The sequence below is a fragment of the Oxyura jamaicensis genome, chromosome 4, assembly GCF_011077185.1.
Source record: "Oxyura jamaicensis isolate SHBP4307 breed ruddy duck chromosome 4, BPBGC_Ojam_1.0, whole genome shotgun sequence".
NCBI lineage: Eukaryota > Metazoa > Chordata > Aves > Anseriformes > Anatidae > Oxyura > Oxyura jamaicensis.
Genome location: NC_048896.1, coordinates 9,936,170 through 9,957,611, shown reverse-complemented (window position 1 = coordinate 9,957,611; position 21,442 = coordinate 9,936,170). Strand labels below are relative to the sequence as shown.

The 21,442-nt window shown below is 39.9% G+C and overlaps 1 protein-coding gene across 3 annotated transcripts in view; it reads right to left on the bottom strand.

Moving 5' to 3' along the window:
- Window positions 1-21,442, bottom strand: part of TAF1 (TATA-box binding protein associated factor 1) — a 31,909-nt gene that overhangs the window by 7,403 nt on the left and 3,064 nt on the right. For all 3 annotated transcript variants that reach the window (XM_035324316.1, XM_035324317.1, XM_035324319.1), the window contains exons 6-33: window positions 19,328-19,546; window positions 18,676-18,894; window positions 18,291-18,492; window positions 16,922-17,038; window positions 16,513-16,680; window positions 14,744-14,871; window positions 14,506-14,613; window positions 13,535-13,708; window positions 13,258-13,431; window positions 13,069-13,173; window positions 11,740-11,940; window positions 10,818-10,959; window positions 10,195-10,325; window positions 9,699-9,779; window positions 9,152-9,301; window positions 8,881-9,000; window positions 8,530-8,705; window positions 7,673-7,914; window positions 6,576-6,783; window positions 5,933-6,098; window positions 5,552-5,763; window positions 5,177-5,285; window positions 4,888-4,986; window positions 3,470-3,647; window positions 1,933-2,000; window positions 1,439-1,561; window positions 249-341; window positions 89-173 (exon numbers count right to left, since the gene is read on the bottom strand). In XM_035324316.1, the coding sequence (XP_035180207.1) occupies window positions 89-173; window positions 249-341; window positions 1,439-1,561; window positions 1,933-2,000; window positions 3,470-3,647; window positions 4,888-4,986; window positions 5,177-5,285; window positions 5,552-5,763; window positions 5,933-6,098; window positions 6,576-6,783; window positions 7,673-7,914; window positions 8,530-8,705; window positions 8,881-9,000; window positions 9,152-9,301; window positions 9,699-9,779; window positions 10,195-10,325; window positions 10,818-10,959; window positions 11,740-11,940; window positions 13,069-13,173; window positions 13,258-13,431; window positions 13,535-13,708; window positions 14,506-14,613; window positions 14,744-14,871; window positions 16,513-16,680; window positions 16,922-17,038; window positions 18,291-18,492; window positions 18,676-18,894; window positions 19,328-19,546 (4,198 nt within the window). The remainder of the gene's footprint in view (window positions 1-88; window positions 174-248; window positions 342-1,438; window positions 1,562-1,932; window positions 2,001-3,469; window positions 3,648-4,887; window positions 4,987-5,176; window positions 5,286-5,551; window positions 5,764-5,932; window positions 6,099-6,575; window positions 6,784-7,672; window positions 7,915-8,529; window positions 8,706-8,880; window positions 9,001-9,151; window positions 9,302-9,698; window positions 9,780-10,194; window positions 10,326-10,817; window positions 10,960-11,739; window positions 11,941-13,068; window positions 13,174-13,257; window positions 13,432-13,534; window positions 13,709-14,505; window positions 14,614-14,743; window positions 14,872-16,512; window positions 16,681-16,921; window positions 17,039-18,290; window positions 18,493-18,675; window positions 18,895-19,327; window positions 19,547-21,442) is intronic.

Genomic DNA, 21,442 nt, shown 5'->3' with positions numbered 1-21,442 from the left:
TTCAGGCTTTGACAACACTACAGAACAGGTGCTCAGATGTATTCATTTAAGGACAGAAGAAGGATGGAGCCTTATTTTCCCCACCTACCATTGTACTTAATGCTGTTGGCAAGGATGAGGTTAACATCATCCAGAAAAGTCTCTCTGTTCTGGTACTTGTGTTTGGAGATATTCTGCAAGAGATTGTCACCCAGTAAGTAATCAAGTCTAAACATTTCTCAAGTACCTGTTCAGTTCACGGTACACACCTTGCAGATGGTCTCTAGATCCATTGGATTGGCAATGACCTTGTAATAATCAGGAACAAACTTTTTATTAACTGGATGATGAAATGGCCAAGACTGAAGGAAAGAAAACAGACAAGGTTAGAAAGCATCCGTGTAAATTTTATTACAGTTGAGCTACGAACTTCATAAAGCAAGTCTCCAGAACAGATTAACATTCAAAATGTACGGGAAGGATTTATAACATGGCATCTTGAATCCAATAATTTAACTTCAGGGGGGAGACAGAATAAAAATGTACTAGTTGTAACTAGTAACTAATTTAACTAGGCCTGTTGATACCCATTTGATAGTGCAATATGTAATTCAAAATAATAATCACACAAAAGATTTTTCTATTTACTATCACTGTTTCTTCCACAACATAACTAGAGTGCTCAGCAAGAACAATCACTGTACAGTAAACAAACAAACTTAGATCTAATCTCACAACGGGGGGCTATAAATAGCTTGTACAGCTCAGGATGGTATGATGGCACAGGAAAACTCTACAATCTTTTTCTAAACATCAGAAATGAAACGAACAGAGAATGGAACCAACAAAATATTAGAGGGAAGTGGCATTCAGACTAACCACTACAGTCTCTTGCTTTTTACTCCATTCATACAGAGTATACATCATAGGAAAATCAGTTTTATTGGTTAAAGTGTTTTTTCTTTTTTTTTTTTTTTATTTTTTAACTAACAAACTAGTACAACACTGGGTGCACTTGATCAATGAGAATTCAGCTTGTGTTTGGTTTGCACCTGAAAACTGCACAGAGTGCTTTGCAATCGACAAAAGCAAGTGCTGCAATCAGGAGAAAAGTGTGTTTTACAGTGAAAACTGTTAATGAAAGCCAGTGACTTTCTACTAATGAGAGGTCGATGTAGGCATTAATTAAGGAGTAAGAGCAGCAGGAAAAAGGACAGGAGCTCTGCTTTCACTTCTGGTCCGTTTCTCCAGTGAATGGGGTCGGTACAGGAATGTCTGCCAGTCAGAGAACCACAGGCCAGCACCCTGACACAGCACTTTTTTTTTTTTTTTTTTTTACAGTGCATTAACAGCCACAAGGTGGATATTCCTCTGAGATACACAGCCACTAGACCATAATCGGAATTATTTTGCATATCACACACACACACACACAACACATTCTACTTAAGCTACATACATCTGGAACTGCCATCATCTTTTGAGTGACAATGTTATCCAAAATGAAGGAAAAGGCCACTTGGTCATCATCATCCAGGAGCGGATTAATTGCTTTTTCTAATCGAGCCAGTTTATCTTCCTTCTGCAATAGAAATACGGAATGTCAATGACTGACCCTAGTTTAGTAACTGTCAGTATCAGAACACTGTTACAAAGAGATTCCCATTCACCTTTTTATGAAGACCCTTGTAATTAGGAGAGGGTAATAGCCTAGATATAATCCTGCACACAAGATAAAGTAACTAGAGTAATGAATGAACAACTATTTTTTGAGAGAGACTCCAACAGGAACCGTTTAAAATCGTAAAAATTCAAACATGCCTTATGAAAAACAAAGTTCCCTTACAGTCTCCTTTTTAAAGCCCGTTTTTTGCCCACTCATGTCCTCTATCCTCAGCCACACTGAGCACCCCTCCCTCTCCACTCTGATCTCAACTCATTCACAGGACTTGCCTCTTTTAGCTTTTCATCGCACAGGTCCAGCATGGACTGAGATATTTGAGTCAGCGAGTGCTTTGGCCCTGCAAACACACAGCAAGTCCAGTGAGACAACTCTGGCCCTGATGGAAGCTTTTAGAACCCAAAGGAGAAAAATAAGAAACAAAACACCAAACCACATCAATGAATACATTCTGATGATGTAATATTTCAACATATTAGAAAGACCAACAATAAGAATTAACCAGTAATGCTTAGGAGTAAAGGTTTTATTTCTATTGCAGCTGGGAGTCTACTCTCAAATGTATTCTCACTATGCATAATTACTGCAGTTTAAAACGGGTTTTAAGACAGGAAACAGTTATTTGTAGCAAATATTTACACTTCTGTTATAAATTTTATTAAGTTTTAGAAACCATATGGGAAAGCAGCTGTGCCTGTGGAAGACTGGCCACTAAGCCCTCCAACTCTTCTGAGCTTTCGCAGTATAAACCTTAAAATGTCTGTTTGTTTCATTGAAACCAGTCAGCAGAGCAGAACTGTTGAGGAACGCAAGATGGACATTCAAGGAATACTCAGAAAACCACAGATATTTAAATAATTTAAAGATTCCTCAGACAAAAAAAAAAAAAAAAAAGTATTTGCAACAGAACTATGAAAAAATCTCTGTAATTAGGATAAAACAGGGATTTAGCTGTCAAAAATAATGACAAGGAAGCAGTAAAGGCACAAAACCAGTGCTGTCAGTATCACCCTGACTGCTGTGCAGTCCAGAGAGAGACTCAACACAGCTGGGAGATTTTTAGCTGCCAAATGAATACTTTTTGGACAAAGACTTTTCTATCAGCAGTTAGAATACAGTTGATCTATAGTTGCTCAATGAATCAGCACTTTTTCCCCAGCAGCTGCATGCTCTACTGCAGAATCTACACTTCTAATTTTTTTAAGCTAGTTTTCTGACCTTCCCAAATAGAGAAAAATTGCAACTAAGAACCGAAAAATGCAAAATCATTACAGTAAGCTCTACTCAGAGCTGCATGTTCTAAGGCAACAGCTCCAAAAGGTGTGAATTATTCCCATTTCTATTCAAAGGTTCAGTGTTTGCTTCACTAAAGCATAATATTGAGAAAATAAGTTCACAGGTATCTCCCCACCAATCCATGTCTTGAAAGAAGGAAAGATGCTCATAACTGTCTACTGGAAATGATGCCTTCTTTAGCTTCACCCTATATTAAGGGGATATGCAGAACCGTGCTTCAGTGCAGTTTGACTCAACGCATGCACCGATTTCTTCAGTCATTGGTAGGTTTATTACCTGAACTTCAATTACTACATTCATACAGTCATAATTTAGATTTTTTTCACTGACGGAGTCCACTTTCTTATTAATGAGTTAGCCCATTGACATTTATGCAGTCCTTCAGGTATATCTGGGAAACGTTATCTACCATTGTCATCTGACAGTTACCTTAGTCTGCTTTTCTCTTGCTCTCATTATTTCTAAAAGTAAAAGCATTAGCAGAAACAGACTTCCCCTGTGTTAATAGCCTACCATTGTATGTCGCACTGTTCTTCACAATTAGTTCCAGGTGTTCTCTGAACTCTTCCCGTGACGGGTATTGCCGCTTACGAACATTTTCACGCAACGTCTGCAAATCCATAGGCCGAGTAATAATCTTATAATAATCTTTGACAACTTTTGGATTTACTGGCGTGTGGAAGGGATATGTCTGAGGATGAGAAGAGAAAAAGGAACGCTCATTAACATAGTATTAACACAGTTAATCTCAGTTTAACTTACATACTTGAACAGGTACTGATGTATAAAGCTTTTACACAATCACTTAATTGCACCAAGGAAAATATGATGAGCTCAGCTCCATGCTGGCTATCATTTTTTTCTACAAAACGTTCTTTAATACCATTATAATAAGTATTCTCGGATGAAATTTTTGGTTGTGTGTAACAGTAGTCAAGAAACCAAACCTTTAAATTCTCATTTCAACACAAATCTTCACTTTAACCTTTTGATTTTGCAAATTTCTGGTCAACGCTGAAGTAAGAAACAGAGACGCACTCTTAACAGCTTTTGCCCATGCCACACACATCTAGTTTTGTTGAAAAAAAAAAACACATCCCAGGTTCTGAATATGTATCCATACAGAACTATTCAACATTATTTTCTGATATGGACATTTGCATCTCAAAAAGATTCTGAGGTGAAATAAATTATAAAGTAACACAGAAGAATTGGAATAAAGTTGTCCTCCAATAAACAGACATAAATATGTGTTAGTTTCTTAGCAATTTGTTTTCATTGATTACGCTACCTTACTGTGAAATGCTCATACGTAAGCAAGCTTTATTCTTCTATTTTAAAATAATTTGCTTGTCATTATAAATGAAAACCTAATTCCCTTAATGTGAAACAAATGTAAGCCCATCTACTGACATTAAGAAATCACTGTTTTTTCTGTAGGTGGAAGACTGCAACATGCATTGCATTTATCAACAAGATTTACAGTGTTCCTGCTAAGCATACGTGGTAAATCAACACTGAGAACTATTCTGTCGACTGCAGGATAAATCAACATGCTCGTAATAGCAGAGAGCAATCTGAAAAACGAACAAAGTTCTGAGGAAAAGCTATTTCCCAAATCTATCCAATTGACGCAGAAAGATAAAGCAAATACATGATTCTTTCTGGGCTAAAACACCACAACCACTTTCACAAAGCTCAAAGGCCTTACCTAGCAAACAACTGAGACAACCGACATGATTCAGTTTTCCCAAACACCACTTGCAATAGAGTAACACAGAAAACTGGGAATAAAAACATCAAGGAATACTAGTTTAGACTCCCCATAGGAAGCACTCATCTGAGGAAAGGCTAACGTAAGTTTGGTGTCATATAATCCATTTCAGCTGTGCTGCTTAAGGCAGGTTTTTGGTCTCTTAGCTTAAACTCACATTAGGAAGATCCCTCATGTCATTGATGATGCCCTCTAAGATGGATGACAGCGTCACCATGGGATCTGTTCGCCGTCGGTGGATGGATTTATGAGGACGCTAAAGAAATCAGAGACAGAACTGTTAAGGCAGCTCTAAAACGCAAAACATTAATATAAAGAAATCTTATGCAGTTTAGTAGGTGTCTGTAGTTGCATGCTGAGGACACACAGGAGTAGTAAAGGAACTGACCAGCTGGTACAAGCAGAAACAGATACGCTGCAATCAGCTCAGTAACACCTTCACTCACATTCAGATAGTCGCAGTGAACGGTTGTTCCTACTCGCCGCTTCTTCTTCGGTGGAAGCTGCTGTTTAGGAAACTTCAGAACCAGTGATTTCCTGCGAACCTCATCCGCACTAGGTAAAAACAAAACAGCACAAAACTTTCTCTGGCCCTGCTGTGAATCAAGCCCATGTGTCCCCCATAGTATTGGCCATGGTCCCATCTGCCATAACATGGAAGACACAACCAAAATAACACCAAAATGGTAATCAAAATCCCACCTGCTGCAACACCAAAAATACAATCAAAATACTGTGATTAATATACATGTGTATATTCTGCACTAGGCTCTCAATTGTTTTTTCTTACTACCTATCTGTAACTCTCTTTCTTCCCTTACCTCTCAATCAGTTGCTTTCCAAGGACAATTTTTGTTCCTTCTACTTTGATGAGTTCTTCATTATCATTGTGAATGACTGTTTTTTCCAGCTCTTCCTCCTGCTCTTCTGTCATTGCAACAGGATTAGAAGGTGGGGCATTTGTTTGGTAGTAAAGAGGGCAGAACTTATTAGTCCTCATATGGCCAATTGCACCACATGCTCCACATTTCAGCTACAAAGATATAGGAAAGGTGACAGATCAGAATTTATACACAGACTCCCAGTCTAGAGGCAGAGAGGATCATTAAAATCCCCTAGTCAGAACTTTTGTGTATCGCAGAACAAAACACTTCTCCAACACCCAAGATTCATTAGCATGCTTAACATATGGATACGCTTACTTTTAGGTCTGGACGCTCTTTCATTTTCTTGGGCTTCTTTTCTGGAGGGCCCTTCAGTTTCTCTTTTTCTTGGTTCCGTTTTAACCGTCTTAATTGTTCCTGGATCCTACGCCGCTCCTTCCGCATTTCCTCACGGTGCTGTTCATCAAATAGAGCAAACTTTCGTCTGAGGAAAAACAAAATCCCAAAATAAACAGAAGTTTTTCAATTGAATTCATGATTTACCAGGCGTTTTCCTTTCACCTGGTACTGAATTTTCCTGGGACTTGAATCTCTATCACAAAACGCTGGAGGAGCCAGGGTATCTAAGGTTAAGCTCTTTAGCTTCCAACATGGTTCATGTTGTTCAGAACTTCAATAAAACACAGTTTTCTAGCATAAACATACTATAAATAACATTAAGGTTATAAAATAAGCTACTCGATTCATCTATTCAATCTTTAACCAAAACTGCATGGCTTTAGATGCCACAGAAATAGAATGCCTAGTGCCACTCTGCACAGTGTTTTGAATTTCATATATCAAAAGTGCAAACTCCATGGACTTCAGACACAGAAGAATGTGCTTCTCAATCAGACTTCCAGTATTTTAAAACTTAGACATAGAAAAGTGAGGCAAGGAGAAAAAATCTTAGAGGTCTTACATGAACTCTTCATCCTTTGTAGTCCGTATTCGGCAGTAGGCATCAATAACAGAGGGCTTTCGAACTGTCTCACACCTCACGTATTCCTTCCCATCCTCATCTCTAAACGTGCGATAGATTTTGAGGCGGCGGCCAGTGGCAGAGGAATTAAGGCTGGTTACAGAGGCAGTGTCATCATCTTTGTGAGAGTTTGCTGAAGCTCCTGAAGCTGACGTTAAAAAAGAGTGTTTTATTTGCATTTAATGTATTCCATGCTTTAGAAACACTATTGATTAAAGATGGTGGACTGTTCCAGCTTAAAAACTCCCAAGATACAAATTCAAGAAAACCTAAGGCAAGCCTACACGTTTCAATCTTACACAAATCACAATTTCCAATCTGGGTCTTTAATGGCAAAAATAACGTTGACCCGGATTCAGCAGAGCTCCACTTTGCTCACACACATGCAAAGGAGGACCAGACATTATGAGCACCCTCACACAGATAGCTCACTCACAGGTCACTTCTACCTGCCAGCTAGGGACATGTCAAGTTGTCTCTCAGAATGTACTTAAAATACACAAGTCTACAGCAGATCCAAGTCTGGCAGCTGCCCAACTACCTCATTTACCTCCAATTAACAAATTACAAACTGCTATGGCACACAGCATTACAGACACTGCTATCAGCCTACGTACCGTGCCTGTTTCACATATACAGCTGCATATACACAAGATCCAATTAGAGTACCACAAACTGGCTGCATGAACGCTCTTCTGCTCGTGAACCCATCTTGGGAAAACTGCTTCAAAAATAAGTGTTGCGGGGGGGGGGGGGGGGGAACGAGGGGACACACACAACAGCAAGCAGAAGTAAGCATCTAAAGAAATACCAGAGTGAGCTTATAGTTCAAAATAACCAAAGTATCAGGCAAGGACAACACTTTAAATATATATTCAGACAGTACCTGCTCAGGAAAAAGACCTAGATATGCATGTCTGTACATTAACACTGTGAGGAATCCATGTCTTCCTCTGAGAGGCAGGACTAGCAACCATTGCAGCCTGACAGTGTTCTACACCCTTTTCAGACATATTCTGGTTGTTGCAGTTACTTACACAGCCCCTTTTTGTCTCTCCTGTCCTTTTTGCCCCTCTCTTTGTCATTTCCACTGTCTTCTCCCAAAAGCATCCTCTGCAATTCCTTTCGTTCCTGCTCTTCTCTTTCCCGAGAGAGCTGAGAACTAGTTTTCTTGTTCTGTAACATATTCTCAATATTCTTTCCCATCTCTTCAAAGTCACTGTCTTCAGCTGAGCTGCTGTCTGTGTCTGTTGAGAGGATCTCAGTGGATTCCAGAACCCTGGAATAGGAGGCACCTTGAAAGTCAGTTACTCCAGAAAAATCAGTGACACAAAGGTTTCAAAGTTAATGTTGCAAATCACTAATAAGCATGATATGTTCCTCTCTCAGTCCTCCTGTAATTTCCATGTCCAAATGATCAATTGTTCCACCCCAATCTCCTTATCAAGAGTACTATATTCTCTCTCCAATCTTAGCTTGCCAGAGCAAGGAATAATGCATGAATTGTCTGGCGGTTCTAAGGAACAGGACATAAAATTGGTAGTTGTTACTCAATAGAGCTATGGCAAAAAGAAAAGAAAAAAAATAAGTGAGTAAGAAAGAAAGGAAATTTATTGTTGAACTGATCTGTGGAACATCTCATGCTAATTTATGTGGCAGGCTGTGCAACTCATTCTACCTTCCCAAAAGATCTTTAACAGCAAAATACTACAGCTAACTCTTTAAGTTAACAGTAACAACCAAAGCCCTCTTTCTCTGTATTTTGTGAACCCAACCAGATGAATCAACATCTGTACGACTACATTATCAGAGAGCCCCAGGCATGCATAGTTCTAGACTTTTAAGGTGGGGACAGGGTGGAGTTCAATGCTGTAAACATCAGATAAGAACTTACTTATTTTGCAAATCAAAAATGCGCTGACACTCCTCTTTGTATCTCTCTTGATGTTCTGCTACAGAAAACCGAGATCCACGTGCGAATTTGCTCATAGGACCTTCCCCAGAACGAGCCTGCTCCGTAGACATTGTGCGTACCACATCAATCACTTCCCACCGGGACAGCTTCTTTATCTGTAAAGAGGAAGACACAACAGAAATGGCCTTAGAGTAATACATCTGAGGTAACTGACTGTGGATTTCAACTCCTTTCCACGTGAGTAGAAAAGTATATGTCCCTTCCACCATCTACTGCTGAAAACAGCAATGAAGAGAACCCCGTATTTATTTACTACTGGGTCATGCTCACCTCTTCTTCAGGCACTCCAAATTTACGCAGAAGCTGTTTAGCATTCTTCAGCGAAAGTCGACGCAGATCAGCATCTGTCCCAGTCACTGTCTTTTTCACTGGCTGGGGTTCCTTGTCATCCTGTTCAGAGCAGGGTGCAGCCTATGAATGTCTTCACATAATAATTTTCCTAAGATCGTTTTCAGGTATTTTCTCCTCCCAATACCCCACATTTATCTTGCACAACTTCCCACTTACTGCTTCTTGTCCAACCCAACCTTGAGAACGATACCTTCTGCTGCGTTGGTTTGTTTGGAATCTTCACATAAGAAAATCCTTCACCACAGCCCGTAGGATCTGCTACGCCAGTCACTTCCAGAAGACACTTGCCCTTCATAGCAGCAATGAAGGCTCGTGTGGTGTTCCACGGGGCAGTGCGCACCTGCCAGCAAGAACAGAAACATGCTCTCATGATCCTACTACCACCAAGCATAATTCCTAATTTTTTATTTTGGATTCCTCCAATCATACTGAGAAGTTTTAAACTGATGCAAGGAGTGAATTCCATGTCTTCATCCTTCAGCTGCCTTTATGGAGAACCGAAGTGCTAGATAACTCCTAACAGGCATTTAAGGCAAAAAGCCTACTCCTAAAAGGATACAGTGAGAAGGATGCCCAAGCAAAGGTGAACTCATGTAAATATGAGTTCCCAGGAAAGTTGCAAGACCATTTGATCTACCGAATCCTACATGAAATTTGTTCTTTAAAGACCTCATTTCTCTACTGCCACGCGGACTAGTGTGTGAGCACACATGCCTATTATATTGCTCTGACAGTACCTCATCATCGATCTTCATTTGGAAATCCTCTTCATTCTCTTCTTCTGGTGCAAAGAAGGATTTCTCCCCATAACCTGCATCCTACAGAAAAATATTAGGGAAAAAAAAAAAAAGAGAACCTGAAGTCTTAAAAAGGTTACTGGAGAAAGAAATTAATTACACTTTACTTCAAAAAACAAACACGTTTCTCTTCCCAATCCCATCACACACTATTTACTTTCTGCTGTAGAGACAGAAACATAACCCTACGCTCCCAACTTCTTTTCCTACCTTTCAGCATAGCTAGCACAACATCGAAATAATAGGCATAAAAACACAATGGCTCTCTGAGAACTTCCTTCTTACACAGCAGAAAATTTAGCAAGTTGCACAGTCGGCTGGGGCCTAATTTGCCCACTGTATAGCAAAAATTAGCTTTAGGTAGGTGTTTCCTAGCAGCATCCTTCACAGAACTACTTGTCAGTAACTTGCCTTATAGCCTACAAGGAATGTTTACCTTCAAGCGCTGCTCGGCCGCGATCATGCTGTAATAAGCACAGCACTGCTCTGGGGATACCATTGCTCTGATCTCTTCCTCTGTTGGCAATCTGAAATCTGGCTTTAAAACCCACCAGTTTGAGTCCATCCCTGAAAAGATGCAGAGATCAAACAGAATAGTTTACTATAAGCCATCATAATCCTTTCTGTTTTTCAAGATTTGGTATCTTGTTGCAATGCTGGCAAAAGGAACAAGTATGACAAATCTGTGACACTTAAACCACAGAAAGTGCTGGGTTTATTTGTTCTGCATTTGTCTAAATCAACACCCCCCCTAACTCAGCAGCTGTTACCCCAAACTCTCATACATTCATGCTCATTCAATGCACACATCGTTACCCAAGGGGTTATAAAAACTGTCCAAGCTGTAGTCATTTGTTACTATCAAGCCAAAAGAAAGTGCACTTTTATAAGCTGGAACAAAAAAAAATCAGATTACATTTTAGATCTTCAAACAGGTATTTTCATAAATGCTTCATCATGACACATTGCCCCCTCCTGCTTTGTTTTAAACTCCAAGATCAGCAAAGAATGGCTTGGCTGAGAAGCAATTAGCAACATCCACATGAAATCTTGAAATACCTGTGCGTTTGAAATCAGCACAAAGCTTTAGCCGCTTTCGGATGCTACTCTCTGAATGTGAGGGAAAGGCTTTCTTGATATCCTCCATGCGAATTCTCCGAGGACGGTCTCTACTTTTCCAAAAGAGGCGATAAATAAAAACCTACAAAACAAAATATAAGTCTGAAGAAAGAAGACAATAAAGCTGCAAAGACAATGCTATTTCTGCAGTGACTACTTCAGAATCCCTACTTAAAACTCATTGTTGCCTATACATTTACCTAGTAAAGTTTTCCAAGCCACGTATTTGTCTTGAAATTTTCTGTATTATCACATTAGGAATGTTCGTGCTTTGGCACAGAAACTTGAACTCTGAGAATGGCAGGGATTTTCAAGCTCTGCAAATGCCTCTTGTGTTGTATTTTTTAATTAAATTAACTCTAAATGACTGGATTTTTTTTCAACATCTAAATTATGAGATACCTATATGAATGGTCACTGACAGTCTCAAAGCTTAACTGCCTGAAGATCCAGGAAATTAACAAAGACTGACAAAGCAATTTTAATTCTGTACTGATAGTACTGTGATAATCTCTCTTAATTGCCTCTTAGTAAAATCCATGTAATTGTCATTTTATACAGCATAACCATTTCAAAGTTTATTCTAATTTCTCCAGTTCCCTATACTTTGATATAATTTTATCAGCTTTTATCTTGGCTAATAAAAGGCCTCTATCACGTATTTAACAGACACAAACAGAAGAATTATGCTATAAATTGTTAGTTAAAAGACAAATTCTCTGTATGGTTAACATCTCTCACCTCTGAAAAAAAGCAGCCATAGCAGGCTGAGCTTCTGAAACAAAGGCTGTCCAAGTGAGGCCTACGCTGTGGGCTTTCTTCAAAGACCCCTCAGAAGCCCCACACTGTCCCTGTCACATACCTGCAGAAAATCTCTGATATGGGTGTTGGCTCGTTTAGAGTTTGGACCAGGTACTTCATAAAGTGGGCATTCCTGCCCAACTACAAAAATATCCACTAATTCTCGAACATAATAGCCTTGCCGTGTCCGGATAATCAGGAAATCTGTTTCAGGCATCTTATGTAGATAGATAGGGGCCCGGAAAAGGTTGTTTTCAAATGCCTAACAAGAGAAACAAAGTTTGACAGTCAGGCTTTGATCAAATTTTCTTTAACACAGTCTATGAAAAAGATCTCAAAAACAAACACATTCACTCTAATCACTCTAATGGTACACCACCATTTATAACACAATACTCAGAGATGTGCAGTCAGAACATTCCTTCCAAAGATGAAGCAAGAAAGCTTAATAAAACCTAGAACAAATGCAAAAAGAGCTTGAAGGGCTCTTTGGATTGGCCTTTTAAAAAGGACAGGAAAAACTCACGTGGAAGAATGTTATAAGCAAGGAATATATCCCAGGATACACTCACAACCTGGGAAAAGGAGAAGGCAATAGAAGCAAAACTGAAGAGTATGCTCAGAAACCAAGGTTGTAAGAACCTAACCAGAAAAGCAGAGAGCAGCAGACTTCTGCCTTTAAAAGTAAGAAAGCTTTAACAAGCACCAAGGAGGCACCAGACGTAGGCTTCAAGAAATCCTGGCTTATGTGCAATGAAGTCCTCTTAGGCTTGAACGATTAACATTGTCAGTTCTGTGATGAATCCCTACCACCAACTTTCACATTATTTTTTTTCCTGTGGTACAGTGTGGACAGAATTATTCCTGCAGCAATAGCAGCTAGCATTAACTGGAATTTATTTTCACATTTATCATGGATTCTTTAACCACGTGGTTCTTCCAAAATTTTTAACTCATCTCAACTGTATGCATTTCAACAACACAGAAAGGCTCGTAACAGCAGAATTCTCACTTGATTAGTACCCAACTGGCATCAAGCAGAAAATTGACAGTGCAGTTCTCAGAAAGAACACACAAGGTTTTGCTTATACATCCTCAACCATGATAAACCCATGCTTTCTGTCCCTTTTAAGAATTACTTAACCAAGTTCCCCCACATTCAAACAGTTTTGGCCTTCTACTAAGAGCTCTCTAACAGCATTCCTAATGCCATTACAGAGAAAAACAGTAAAGATTCACTTCTTTCAATTCCTATCATTCCTATAAAATTTTGAAAACCACACAACAAAGAGACATCAAAAAAACAAAAGCCAAGAATTGCATTATTATCAGTAAACAAGGAGACTTAAACAGGAAATGAAATTCAATCTGGCATGCCTGGATTTCTCACCTGCAGTAGCTGGCCTGGATGCAGAGAACCCAGGAATGGAGAAGTGTGACAATAAACAGTCTCTCCATATTTACAGTCTGGAGCTCCCGGATCTTTGCCAGGTTTCTGCAACATGCAGCGAAAGTGCATTTAGCGCTCAGTAAGAAGCAGAAGAAAATCAGTGTCCAACAGCAAAACTTACATACTTACCCTTTTGTAGTAATTTTTAATCTTTGTTGCCATGCCAACCTGCATCATTAGAGGGGCGTTTTCCTCACTGTATTCAGCAAGGATAAGATCTCCATCCTTGCCAGTTAGGTCCTGTGGTGTGCGCATGAAGAACATTTCACCCCCGCCAGAAGCCTGACGCTCCTGCTCTCTCATCTATGCCAGTGAAAACACAGCATAAGGAAAACAGCACGTTCACTAGATCTGCTGTGCAAACGGAGCCACAGCAGACATCACGTACAAAGAGCAATAATCGTACCTTTGCTTTCTTCTTTATATGCTTCAGCAGAGGTTGCACAGCATGGGGTCCTGGTTGGGACAGGGCACCAAAAGAATATTTCTTCAGGGGAGGACGATGAAATTGTCGGAGCTTCATAGGACCCATATGGGTGGGAAAGAATGGCTGGCGAAGTTCCACTGCTGGGATAGAGTGCTGAAAAAGGCACAAAGATATTAAGAATGACATGTATCATCTCAAAACCAAGATCATCTTCCAATCCTTTTGACCCTTATAACAGAACCTAGCAATGTTTGTATGTCTGCTGGTAGCAATAGCAGTAATACTAGTGCACCCAAATTCACTTGAAATCACATTACCCTTTGACAGAAAGTGCTTAAGCTCATATATTCAATCTTTTCTTTCAGGGCAGAGACTATTTTACTTTTATTGTTTTAAAGGGTACTCAGCGAGAGGATTGCAAACCATTATCTGTATCAGTGGCAAAGCAGCGCATTTGGAATTACGTACATTTTTTCCATTACAGAAGAGCTCCCCTGAATACCAGAATTGAGGAAAATATCATGACCTCTTCATCAAAGGCTAGTGAGCAGTAGCTGAAATTCATCATTATCTGAATTATGTTTATAATATCTAGATTAAAAAACACACTAGAAGAAGCACAGCTTCACTTCTTGACTATCTGCATCACTTCTCTCTCTCTCACAAAGTCTTCAGAAAGAATAGTGCAAAAAGAAACACTAAACAGAAGTATGCAAAGTATGATAAAGCAAGATATAGCATATATACCTCAGTTTGATGGGGGCAGTCAAGAAAAATAGCTCAAAATCCTTTTTTGATTAGCATTTAAAAGTATCTCACATGAACACTTAACTGACCTGCTGTAATCTAAATTCTGCTTTTTCTACAAATCCTCAATCCCACTTTCAGCTAGAAACTTCCTTACCAAGACATTCCCTCTCTCGCTCTATATCCAGTAATACTGTGACTACCTGTATGATGTTGCCTCCAAAGGTTCCTCGAAGCCCCTGCTGTTTGGGGTAGTAAAACTCATCATTGGAGAGGTTCCAGGGATCCTTCACCTCTGGCTGAGACATGTTCTAATTCGATATTAAACAGAGAGAGAGTCAAAAAAAAAAAAGAAAAACAACAACAACCCCAAAACAAACAAACAAAAAAACCTCCTTCCAGGTCATTCCCCATCAACAAAATGCTAAAGCTTATGCTGACCTGCTGAGGTTCTTCCTTGATGACGCCAGTTTTTCCCAACAGGATTCGACTCTTCTTTAGAGAAGATTCTTTCTTGTTCTCCTTGGATGGAGAGTTCAAAGTCATTTCTTCCTTTTCATCAGGAATTTCTAAAAAGACAAGCAAACACACTGTAGGGCACTCTTCCTGGGGTTCTCTTTTCGGCACCACGACTTCATACTAAGCTGGAGCTTGGTCAAGGCCTGCTAGCCTTTTTGTTCAGTTTCTAGGGTGACTATCCTCCTCCTACACTCCTCCCCCTTTTCACCCCTAGCCCCAGTTTCTGCACTGTAAGAAACTGTCCTCATTGAGAGGAGGAACCTGCAGTACAGCTGCAGAGAAATTTCTGTCAAATGAATGTTGTTTCAGAGAAGATCCACAGTTCCACTGTTCCAACAGATTGGGTGGGGGAAAAGGGTGGCTGTGGGGATGGCTTGGGGTATCCACTGCTCAACATGATTTACTAATAATCTAATCAGATACAAGGAAAAGAGTTTGTTCTGCCAAATCTATTCTATAGAGCTCAGAGTCAAGGGCAAAGGAGTACCAGTATTGTTCCCCAAATACAAGTACTAATAAACCTTTTATTTCCCACCTATATAAAAGTTGAAAGTGAATCTGAATCCAAAGATCATATAGACCTGAATCCATACAGGATTCCTGAAATATTCTAGCAAAATACTATGAATTTAAAACCTCTCAGTCTGTGAAAATTAGATTCTCTAGTAAGATTTTCCCATGAGAAGCAGGGGCTAGTGACACATGCTTGATAAACACATCATCTTCATGCAGAGATCTCGTGTCACTCTATATAAAATAAGAATTGTTCATCTTTGTCATCCACTTATATAAACATCTGCAACTTTGCTGTGTAATTCACACATTGAACAAAATACTTGGAGGGGTGTTTTGTTGTGGTTTTTGTTCCTTAACCAAGCTCAAATTAAGAGTGATTTTCAAGGTTGCTGGCTAATACCAAAACATTCCAATCAATACATACAGAAATTCTTGTCACTGTCCTGAGTAAGGAAATGCAATCCAGACCACATAAGAGTGTAGCAAGATAGGCCTATCCTCTGATTACGTAAGGCTCCTTAAAGATTCCAACACACAGAGATCTAAGAGAAAGTGATGATTTTGAGTTGAAATCAGACAAAGATCTCTCTCTCCCATTTGTAGCAATGTAAGCATGGAATACATTCAAATCAAACTCCAGGGGTACTGAGTAAGTTTGTAGTAGTAGTGAAAATGCTGACAGGTAGTACGCAAAATCCCTGGCTCCCCTGTGCCATTACTGTAGCCTGAAGTAGGCTTAAGCAATCTGTTTCTTCAGGCTTTCATTACAACCCATACAGAGAATGGCATGGGATAGTTTGTGGTTTACTTCTCTCCCCTCCATCTTCAAACCAACATGTCTGCAAGTAAAATCATGACAGTCACTTCTAAAACACACCGTGAGTCAGATTACTTATGTTAAAATTAAGTTTGAGGGCATCAATTTTTACTCTTCTGCTACTGCTTTTAACTTTGGAGTTGAAAGTGTTTACCACACCATTAGAGCCATCAGTGTTGTTGCCTTCCACTTAGGCCTAGGATCACTTGCAAATTATTTTTCAGAAGTCAGTACAAAGAGAGGACGTAAGCATTGGCCGACACCATTTATTTCCATGACACCGTGACTATAAATCCTTGCTTCTATTTCCACTTACATTTTCCCATTTGAGTCAAATTTCTGGATGCCACAGACATACCTAGAATTATGTTTTCATCGTTTGGATCAAGCGTCAAGACAGGGGGATCCAAGTAGGTTTCCATTGCCTGATCATCCCAGATGATATTATCTTCCCAACGGCCATACACTAACTCTTCATTATCAATGGGGAAAATGGAGTACCAGGGCTTGTCTTCATCCAGGGAAACTGCAACAATCATAAGTCACAGTTTCAGACACTACAATATTTAGACATTTTGCTCCACTGAAACACAGAATCTCTAAGAATGAAATAGCAGGGCCTCTACCAAGTTTTAGAGCAAACATGCAACCTGTTTTATCTACAGGTTATTACCAAAAAAGTACCCCACTATTACATGAAACACAGTTCTACAGAAGTATATGTTACATGCACCTATTCATAGGGTGAAGATGAACATCTTCATTACCTTGCTGCTCGGGGGCCTGCTTTTCTTTGCCCTTTGCTATACCTAGAACTCCTGCTACGCTTGGTTTCTGTGCTAGTGGAATAGGTGGATTGAGCAAAGAGCCACTGCGGTTCAACCCTAAAGAGGAAAAGAAAAATAACGTTAGCTTGAATCAGAGTGTTAGAGGGGTGTTGCATTGCCTCAAATCAGAACTTAAGAGCTGCATGGAGTATGACTTCCCATATGAAGCGGCGAGGGCCTACTCATATCACAAAGAATACCATGTATCATTAGTATGGGTGAGACTAACAACCTTCAAAAAGAAGTTTACCCACAGCTTACTGCTGGACTCTGCAGCCTCTTCAAAGTTATGTTCGGCTCACTCTGCATATGCTGCATAACAACACATAAAAGTGCATTTCTCTGTGGTCCCTATAAAAGAGTGAGGCCTTGTGCTGACAGCTACTGCTAACAGAAACTTGGTCCAGCCTTCCTGTCTGATCTCAAACTGCCTTGGAAAAAAGGATGGCCGGGCAGACCTTAAAGAATTATTCTGCAGAGTCTGCTTGCCCCCATCCTTCTCCCAGGGCAGACCAACTCACATGTGTACACACCACGTATGTCACTTAAGTTTATGCTTAGGGCAGGCACAAGATAACAGATACGAATGGACTAACCATGTTTAGCATGTACTGGAGCTTTTGATGGGAGCCACGCAGTGAGCTCAGGCACTACTGTGCTAAAATGAAAACTAATAAAAAGCTACCTCCAGTGCACCTCCCCAGCTCCTCAGTATTTTGTACCAATAACCAAACAGTAGAGGACTGATGTTAGCATGCCCTAAAGATGTGTGTGATGTAAACTGATGTTCCCATTAATCTTTCCTTGTAGAAGCAGGATAAGATACAAGAAACAAACAAAACCCATTCATTCTACAAGAGCAATTTAAATTTGAAAATTATCTGTATCTAAGAGAAGCCTCAGGGTTGTAAGAACTGAGACTTCCTACCTAGAAAAAAACAAGTACCATTATTAGTTCATGAAAAATTTCAAAAGACTATTACATAAATCTTCAAATTAAGGAAAAAAAAAAGCAGAGAATATTCCATCAGTCTATGAAGAGCAAACATCCTAAGCATAGCATTGCTTGATACTAATTTAGGTGAATTGTACTCCAAATCTTGTACTCCAAATGGAGAGAAGGAAGCCAGAGTTGATATTTTCTTTAACAGAAGGGACCTACTCTGTTTTAAGAAAGAGAGAGACTCAGAATTCTGAGCAGAGCTGTGCTTTTGTCAGAAGTGTTTTCTGATAGAATTATTTTCTGTACTCGAGAGGAAAGCATGCAATGAGACAGCTCAATTACAGTTCATATCAGATCATTGTTTACCTTGTTGGGCATTGTATGCAGTGGCATTTCTAGTCATGCTTGATGGCAGCCAGCCAGCCAGACTCGCCCGCTGTGTTTTAGTTCCTTTGTGTTTGACATCTTCTCCATTCCAGATAACATCATCCTCCCACTGCAGCTGTGTCACCATAAGGAAGTGCTCATCAGCTAACAGATCATCCTTCTCATCCATCAACTCTCCATCCTGCAAGAAAAGGATACTTGAAGACCTGCATTGCCTTTATATTTTCAAGCTAAAGGAGAAAAAATAGAAGTCTCCTATTGTATGCTGCACAGCCATCCACCAGCCCATCACCAAGCTCTGACCGCACAGAAATCCTCAGAGCCACACACTTCTCCCCTCCTTCCCTCACAGTTCCCCTCTTACCCTCTCCTCTGCCTGTCCTTTAACCTCCTGCTCTGTCTTCTCTTTCAGCTTGAAACCATAATCAAATCCACTGCCATCTTCGGGGATTCCCAGCATGTCGTACCAGAGCTGTGCGGGGCCATAGCGCCATTCTGCCACTTTAGGCTTCGTATCCGTCACTTTGTCTGTATCACCAGTTGACTGGGAAAATTTGGATTCCACAGGTGCCATCATGGTGATCTGAAGCACAGCAAAGGAGGGAGCAGTTACACGGATGGTCTATCTAAGTATCAGTTACAGGTTTATCCTTCCAAGTTTCCCAGCTCATTCTCAGCGGAGAAAAGTATTTCTCAGAAGTGCTTTTCCATACTTACTAGCTGCCTTAAGAACGTTCTGCAATTAGACTTCCAAGAACACAGATTTCTTCTCGATACAAAGAGGATAAGCTCTCCTATTGATCCTTTACCATGGACGCGGCCTTCTCAGTAAGAAGCAATCACCTGAAGTCACTGACTAGTATCTGGAGAGGAGCTTCTGCATAGCTGGAATACAAGCCAACCCTGTCCTCCAGTTTTATTTCGGAGGAAAAGCTCTTTACACTAGAAGTTGCTGTCCAATCCACTACTACCCCCAGTGCTAGCTGGCGACCCTCCCTAAGCTTCAGATATCCCACCTCATCATCTGAAAGGCACTGCTCAGGAGGGGGAGGAGCAGCAAACTCATATTCCCAGGGAGATTTTCCTTCCATTCCACTCTCAACTACAACTTCACCCTCCTGTATCTGCACTTCTTGTGCCAACTCCCGATGCTTCTTCTTGCGCTTCCTTCGGGCACTGCGCCAAACCGATGGAACGTTCTTTCCAGGGCCGAAGAGACGGAGGAAACGCAGCACCTAGAATAGGAAAAAAGGGGGGGGGATCAGAGGAAATAAAAAACCAACACAACAGTGTAGAATGTTTATCTATCTTTCCCCCACCTGAAAAAGCGATAATGAAGGAAAGCACCCAAATTCAGAAGCTTGGCCTGTTCTACAGTTCCAGCTCCTACTGCAATCAATCTCTTTGTCATACTTGAAAATAAGTTTCTGATCCATCTCTTTGACATTAAGAACAACTACTTTTGAAAATGAAGGTAATTTCAGACACAAAAGAACTTAACACAGTGAAGAAAGATTGCCTTTACGTATTGGACGTGAGCTAAGGCACCACCTGGAAATTACGATTTTCATTTTGAACAATCACAACCTTCAGAAAGCCATGGAGACTGAAGAAGACACGATGAAATTATTAGCAAAACAGATGAAGCTAGAAGGCGGTTACATAAAGCAGAGATTTCTTAAGCAACCAGATACAAACAGGTACTCCAGAAAAAATGCATTTATTTTTATTTCCATCACAATGCAGCTTCCCTGTATGCATACAGGAACCCCCATAAACTGCACTAAGGATAAAGAAAAACTCTTTTTTTTCCTTCTATGATTATGACTGCTTGGTTTTAAGCCCCATTAATTTTTTCTTCAGAGCACTTTTGTAAAGAGGGAAAGCATTATTACCAAATTAACTGACAGATTTAGGAAACAGGAATTAGAAAACCCAAGATCTGTAAAAACACATCCTATTAATTATGTTTCTATGTCTGCTCTGTCCATCTCTGCCCACATCTATGTTATCTGTCTTCCCAAGACTCCCCCAGATTACTTCTGAACCCTACGGTCAGTTTCAAGGAGCCAAGGGCTAATGTCTCAGAGACAGGTAAGCTGCTAACGGATTAATGAAACAAAGTGTGCTTCTCCATCCACATACTCTTTTAAGTGGTTTCAGCAAGAAAAACAGTGCTACATTAACACACACCTTCTCACACATCCACCAATCCTCACAGACAAATGTACAGGATTTCAAGCTTTGCTAGTCCTAGCAGTGATCAAAAATTAATTACAAAAATTACAAAATAAACACTTAGAGCTTGCACTGATTTCTGCACCCACTGGGCATGTTCAACACTGAATCAGTCCCTGACATTACATGCTGAGCACCAAAAAACTGAATATACAAATAACTGATTTAAAAAAATGGTAACAGAAGACACCAAATATGCTAAAGCTAAGACAGCATCAAGTGCTTCAGAGGAAGATAAGGTCTAACTGCTGTGTTAAAGATTTACATGGATTTCTAATAGACAGAGGTTAGGTAACTCGTTAAAACATGATATTTAAACGTGTAAGTTGCTTGTCTTATACAAAGACTACGATGGAGGCATGTGTAAATCCAAGTTATCCCAGCTGACAACCATCTGTTTGGCAACCATAAGCTCGTCTTAACTCTCCTTCCCCTTCCACATTTCTTCTCCTCTCGACAGCTTTAAAAGTTTCAAAAATAATTATTAAAATACATCAACTACATTTGCTATTTGAGAGCATTTTGTAAAGTATTGAAATAAATTTGCTTAGTAATAAAAGGAAAGAGCTAAGATTTTGCAAAGAGTTGAGAGTTAAAAGCAAAGAGTTAAAATCATTCTTTCAACCAACTTGATATTGTTCCAATCTCTGTTCCATACTCAGAATGGTTTTGAGGGAGAATTAAGTAAAGGGTACGGACTTTGCAATTTTTTTTCAAGAAGTCCACAACAAGTTCAGAACAGCATGAAGGGAGGCACATGTTTGGCAGAAATGCCAGAAAGCAGAAAAACAATTTTCACAAACAGGTCTGCACTGTGGTCTTAGAGAGCAGCAAACATTATTGCACACCCTGATTTATTTGACACTTTTAAAGAGGCTTTCAGATGTCAGGAA